The 6903-nt window shown below is 46.6% G+C and overlaps 1 protein-coding gene across 1 annotated transcript; it reads right to left on the bottom strand.

The window, feature by feature from the left end:
- Positions 1-3407: 3407 nt before the first annotated feature.
- LOC123065995 (uncharacterized) lies at positions 3408-6171 on the bottom strand. Its single transcript, XM_044489171.1, has 2 exons — positions 4925-6171; positions 3408-3635 (listed from the first exon to the last, which is right to left on the bottom strand). Exons 1-2 carry the CDS (start codon positions 6072-6074, stop codon positions 3610-3612), a joined length of 1176 nt encoding a protein of 391 aa, XP_044345106.1. The 5' UTR covers positions 6075-6171; the 3' UTR covers positions 3408-3609.
- Between the last annotated feature and the right edge of the window lie 732 nt (positions 6172-6903).

Raw genomic sequence — 6903 nt, 5'->3', positions numbered from 1 at the left:
CAAGAGAGGAACGACACCGCAGTGCCGCCATCGTCCGATCTGGAACACCAGATTCTAGGGTTTCCCCTGGAGCAGCACGAGTGGGTCGACAGTAGTTACACGATGATGCCTCCATCAAGGTAACGGCGAGAACGCCGCCATCGCCTGCCGTCGGCTCGGTTTTCACCGGCAACCATGTCTCCCCTACTCGCAGCCGGGACAAGACGATGGATCTCGAGATCCGATCACCAAGCCTCTGGCCGGCCATCTCTGGAAGAAGATGACCACCACGTCCACCAGCGTCATCACGCCGGGCACGCGTCGCCGCCGGCACCCCCATGGTGCCTAGAGACCGACAAGCCCCGACGAACACCACACCACGCCAGCCCCCATGGCCCAGACCCAAGCACCACCAGATCCAGATCGAATCGGGGTCAAGGGCCCCAAGCCACAGCCGCCGCGCCACGCTGCCAAGCCGCCGCCGGAAGAACTCGCCCCGCCGCCAGGGGAGAGAGAGAGACACGCCAGGGAGAGGCCCCGCCGCCACCGACACTGCCTGGGCTTTGCCCGACTGTGTCCCTCGGCGGCGGCGCGAGGGGAGGGAGGGTGTTTGAGGGCCAGCGGCGGAGGGAGCTAGGGTTCCCCCGAGTCGCCTCACAGAGGGACGCGGGGGACGGGGACGGGGCACACAAAGGAATAATTCATGCCCCTTTTAAATGGGGGAGAATTTCACTTCCCGACCTCTGCACCAACTAGGGATGCATACGGTCATTTTAGTATGAGTACCAAGATAAACATGGTCCTCAGAATTTTTAAAAAATGAGTATCAAGATATTTTTTGATGAGTGGTTCCACCTCACACCAAACTTGATCCTCAATAAATGGGGGAAAACCCCTGTGCATCACCTGTCAATTCTAGAAATTGAACTCGGGTCATTAGGCTGCACAACCACATGCCCAACCACTGAGCCAAGGCTCCCTGATTCAGCAATTCACATGTAGTGGTACAAAAGAACAATAGTACACTACCATGCTAGTTTTGCAGATAGCTAATGCTCAAGTCGCTAACATAGAAACGAACATGGCTATAAATAAGTTCATTGGGAGATTTTGAACACTTCAAAAGTACAGTAATGTATTCCATCAACCATACATGGAAAAAAATTTGAATTCCAACAGTTACCTTCATTGTAGAAACTTGTGAAAGGATAATAGGTGTACACATTATCGCTTTTGAAAAGCTCCTTGGGCTGCATTGACTCAAGCTGAATCATGAAGAGAGCTGAGTGCACCCATAAAAATAATGCACGAACATCCTCAGCATAACGCAGTATACATGACCTCTTCATCTCAATCTTAAACCCCAACCCAAGTAGCTTCTGCAGATCAATCGATTTCCGCAACACCCATACGGCAACACCATAGCAATCGACCTTCCTATCGCAGATATGTAAACAGGGTTGGTGGGAGAAGTAGGCAGACTGGCAGTGGAAAAATTTGTCTTGTGTGGTTGACAAATTGAAAAAAGGTGCAATTGTTGGCACGGGGAACTCCTGGGGTCAATAGTTGGGAGAAGCACTTTAGTTGTTGTTTGACCAATATTCCTATTTTCATTATGTCCTTTTACCCCATCCCTATTGGTGTTTGGAAAAAAGTTGATTTCTTTAGGGCCAAATTGGTCTGGCAGGAAGATGAAGATAAACGAAAACAGCATTTAGTTAATTGGAGGACCTGCTCCAAGCCTCCAAACCTAGGGATTTTGGGGGTTTTGTGATCCTTCATTTGAAATTTATGAACATTGCTCTGCTTGCTAAATGGTTCTGAAAGTTGGAAAATGAAAATGGCACATGGCAAACTGTCCTTTTAAATAAATATATGTCAGCTGGTTGTTTGTCTAGTGTTGGCAACTCCCAGTTTTGGACTAGCACCCTGAAAGTTAAAGAAAACTTTTACAAGTTCTGCAGGAAGAAATTGGGGGATGGCAGAAACACTAGGTGGAAGATTTCTGGGTTGATGAAAAACCTTTATAAGATGCTTATCCCAGGCTTTGTTTTCTAAGCTTTGGTCATAATATTACTGTTGATGAGGCACTTCAAAAAGGGTGGCAGGGCTTCAAATTTCATAGAACTTTATATGGGGAGACTTTAGATTTGTGGAATAACCTCATATTGAGGTGTGAGGAGGTGGAGATGGGTACAGGTAGAGATTCAGTGGAATGGACTCTGACAACAGATAAAAGATTTACTGTAAAATCTCCATATAGGCAGATTATATAAAATGATTGTAACTTTCCTCAGAAGTTTCTGTGGAAGGTCAAAATTCCTGCAAAATTAAGGTTTTTTATGGCTGGTAGCTAGAAAAAGCATATTGAGTAAAGATAATTTGCTCAAGAGAGGATGGAAAAGCAGCAAACAATGCGTCTTCTGTGGACAAGATGAAAATATAGACCACTTGTTCTTCAGATGTTCTGCAGCCTCTCTGGTGTGGAGTCTTTTAAAATGTGCTTTTAGCCTAAATTTGGTTCCTTTATCTTTGATCAATTGTTTTGGAAGCTGGATCAAAAGCTTCCCTAAGGAAAACAAGAGACTGGTACTAGTTGGCATTGTTGCTGTTTTCTGGACTTTGTGGAAGTGCAGAAATAGTATTATTTTTTAGCACAAAATGTATAACGACCCGATGATTCTTATTAAGCTAATTTGCTATTGGATCATGGGATAGTCTATATTACAGATCGAGGAGGAGCTAAAAGAGGCGTTGATGCTGGGAGCAAAGTTACTTGAACAAGTAGCAACTGAAATTTACAAGGGATCGCAGGGGTGGAGATATGGTGTCGAAGACTTGGTAACTGAAGATAGAAGTGCAACTAAAAAAGGTGATGCCGCTCTTGTTAATTTCGCTGCTGTTCGTCAACGACTGTTTCGAGATCACCAACGGCCTTTGTCTTTTGGTGGTGTAGTCTTCCTAGTATCTGCAGTGGTTGCGTTAAACTTGTGAGTTGTGAACTTAGTCGTCATGTGGTGCCCTTTTGTCTCTGGGTCCTCGAGGCTTTTGCGCCGGTTTATGGCCTGTTTGATGTAATGGCTGCCATAATGTTCTTACGAGATAAACACAATTCATTTCTCGTCAGGGAAAACAGGAGCATCTTCCTCTTGTTCTATTCCAACCTAGGGGTGATTCGGATAAGTAGATAACTTTGCTAAAATCCTTAAATACACGAAGGAATTATCTACCAATGACACGCCTTAATACTCCGCAGAATCCCAACTATTCTGGCGAAGTAAACGCCTTGTATGGCCAGACCCTATCATCAGCCATGGCCATGGAAGCAGCCTGATGCAATAAAACAAAACAAATGTAGAAGATTTTCTCGCTCTGCATCACCCCCAAATGAACATAAATTTGGCATCAAACTGGAAGAGATTCCAACGGATTGATAAAAAATGGAACCCAACACTGCCGAATTTATCCAGGCATTTCAGAGTTCATTTGGCGATTACATATAGGATAGCTGAAAATAACACACCAGCACTGGATAGTTTCTAGTACAAGTCAAGCAAGCTGACAACTACGATAGATGGTCATTAGTCACTACACAAGAGTCGGCATTCCATGTTGCAGTACACCAGCAAACTACTTCTGCTTCAAACCACTGATACCTGTGCATAGAGGACAAATCCAGCTCATTAGGTAAATCAGCAGTGTTAACTTCAGACTTATCAAACCTGTAAATATTTTAAGCCAGATCATTTCAGCATGATTTGGTAAAACATAATTAGAAAATGAGAAATTAGTAGGAAAGAGGAAGGTAAGTATTAGCACTACATCAAATAAAAAACAATATTGGAATAACGTCAGATTCTTTAGATGCAAATGTCTAACCAGCTTTAAGCTTCAATGTGATAGTCAGGTCACAGATTTGACAGGGCAGCCACAGTGTAAGTGATGCCAAATTACCATGTCATTATCATTTGTCACTGGTGCCAAATTTCATCTCTCTCCAGTGTGGTGAATGCCAATTACTTCTAGAGCAGGACCCACACCGTAATAAGCAAAACATAAAATATCTCATCCCTGAATGCAGCGGCAGACAACTAAGCATCACTCTTCACACAGGAAGAAAGAAAGGGATGTGGAAGACAGTTTGGAGATGGATATTTTATTGCTTGGCCAAATATAGTACCAGAGCAGCTACTTGCTCTGGTTCCCACAAATTTTGGTTTGGCAACCATCTCATGGCGTGCATAGATGGCAAAGCCTGAAAAGCAAATTTGACCATGGTATTTGGCCTATGCTGTGGCTGCCCTTGTATGCTTCAACCTAACTTTTCAGTGTCTATTGTCGATTCCAAACATAGCACATGCTATAAGATCAGTAATGTAGCAATATGCACACAAATCAACCATACCATAGTTTATGTGGAGGAAAAAAAAATCAGAATATCAAAGATAACTGAACATATAAATTTGTGCATCCAACTAGCAAAAAGAATGTCGTAAAAAAATGTAACAACAAAAATATTATTCCATCTCCTAAAAGATGCCTTGCTTCCAGAATCGCCAACTCACATATATGGAGACAGCTTTTTAAGACCAACACATACATAATATGCAAAAATCTCAGTAACCACACAGGACTGAAGAACTTAAAATAGAAAAAAAGTGGTTAGTGTGCACTTTAAGGCATGTAATCAGTTGATTCCTTCCTACCAGATATAACTATTCCAAAGCTCTCCCTCATTCTTCCCTCAAAAAAAAAAAAAAACCCTCCCCCTCACTCAACAGTACAGTAAGTCACGGTGGTTCCATAAAGAGCTAATGCTCGTCACTAACATAGAAAACAACATATAAGTTTTTCGGGAAATTTAAGCTGACAGTAAACACTTCAGCAGTACAGTAAGTTATTCCAGCAACCAGGTATGGAGAATAAATTGGATTTCAGCAGTTACCTTCAGTATAAAAACTTGTGAAAGGACGATAGGTGCAAAACCCGCCGTTGCTTCTAAAAAGTTTCTTGGACTGCATTGACTCAAGCTGAACCATATAGACAAATGAGTGCACCCAAAAGAAGATTGCATGAGCATCCTCAGTATAGTGCACTATAGATGACATCCCCTTCTCAATCCTAAACCCCAATCCAAGAATCTTCTGCAGTTCAACAGTTCTCCGCAACACCCATATGGCAACACCATGAGAATTGACCTTCCCCTCCCACATTTGGAAGCGGGGGTGATAGTGGGGGCCCAACAAAGTGGCGAAGCCAAGGCCGCCATCCTCTGTCTGAATGACCTGAACACTGTGAAATTCGTAATGAACATCAGGAGGCGTATTGATCACAGCTAGCCTCTGCTGATCCAAATCAAACTGAAGTATGCCCTCACCCAATCCCCCACTACTCATAAGCATCCAGTGAACGGCGTTACCAACAAATGTGCTGTACTCACAAGCAACAGGCCTCCATGGAAGCGTTGTTGAAATGAGATCGCCCCATATGCCAGTCTCCGAGTAGTAAACACTTGCAACGCATCCCGCCTCTTGATCATCGTGCTTGGCGTAGCCCAGCACGACCACTTTAAAAGGGCTCGAGCGGCAGTCGCCATGAACGTGTCCCTGGTCGGCGGCAGCGCAGAGAACTGCCCCGCCAAGGACCCCAATCTTGAACAGCGGCGGATCGGCAACGAAGCAGCAGTGGTCAGTGATAGGGTCCCACACAATGAGCTGATGCCGCTTCTTCTCAACGAAGAGTACGCGTCCGTGTCGGCAGTCGAGCATCGCCCAGGGCTCGAGTGGCAGGGAGAAGCGCTCGGGAGGGATGCGGTACGGCGGGTCCAGAGTGGATCTGAACGAAATGTTCCGTTTGTAATCTGATGAGAAGACGCCGAGGAGAGGAGGCCTCCGGTGGCGGACGCGGAAGCGGCGGAGGAACTTGGGGTCGGTGGCAAGGAGTCGCCAGCGCTTAGATACGAGGGAGGCGCGCAGGATGTAGGGCGGCTGCGGGGGGAGGCGGAGAAGGATCTCGTGGAGGAGATCGTCGTCTTCCAGCGGAGGCGGCGTTACCGTGGACGGCGAGGAAGGTCGGCGGCGGCTGCGGCGGGCCATGTCGTCCCCGGCGGGATTGGTCAACTGCCGATTGGGGTTTGGTGTACCGGATGCAGAGTGTGGGTGAGGGTTTCATTGTGGGGGAACAAAGCCGGGACAAAACCCTCGGAGTAGAGGGGATATTTTGATTTTGAACCAAGTTAGGGTTGTAATATAAATTCTAGGATCCGGCATGCAGTAGTCGTTGTCCGTCCCTAGCGTGACGGTTGGTCTCGGTCTCGCGACTCAGGGGGCGATCTAGGGTTTCCCCCGCCGCCATCTGAGTCCCCGTTCACGTTTACGTGCCGGGCGCCTCTCCCTTTCCCTGGCGATCTCCGGCCACACCCATCCACTAGAATCCTTTTGCGTGATCTAGGGCACGCGATCGTACACCACTTTAGTCCCCTAGTTGGTGTCCTGGTTTGAGGAGTCGAGAGGCGATATGGAGCGCGTGGAGGGGCTGTTGAAGAATTTGAAGTTGTCGGAGAAGGAGAAGAAGGGCGTCAAGATCGAGTGCGGTGGATCTGGCAAGGTTGGTCTGGTCGAACCACAAGCATTAGCGAAACTGTTGTCTGAGAAGTCGGTGTTCGTGGAAGCGATGGCAGAAACCCTAGGCAAGATCTGGTGCCCAATCAAAGGCCTGGACTGCAAGGAAGTGGGCGAGAATATCTTCCTCTTCACCTTTGGGCAGGAATCAGGTAAGAGGATGGCCTTGGATAGCGGACTCTGGGAGTTTGGCAATGATCTCCTTGTGGTTGAAGATTTCGTGCCGCGAAAGAGGATTGAAGATTACACTTTCGAGACCATACCGATCTGGGTGAGGGTCCTGCGCCTACCTCTTGGAATGATG

Source organism: Triticum aestivum, chromosome 3B (genome assembly GCF_018294505.1).
Source record: "Triticum aestivum cultivar Chinese Spring chromosome 3B, IWGSC CS RefSeq v2.1, whole genome shotgun sequence".
Classification (NCBI taxonomy): domain Eukaryota; kingdom Viridiplantae; phylum Streptophyta; class Magnoliopsida; order Poales; family Poaceae; genus Triticum; species Triticum aestivum.
This window is presented reverse-complemented; position numbering and strand designations above follow the sequence as displayed.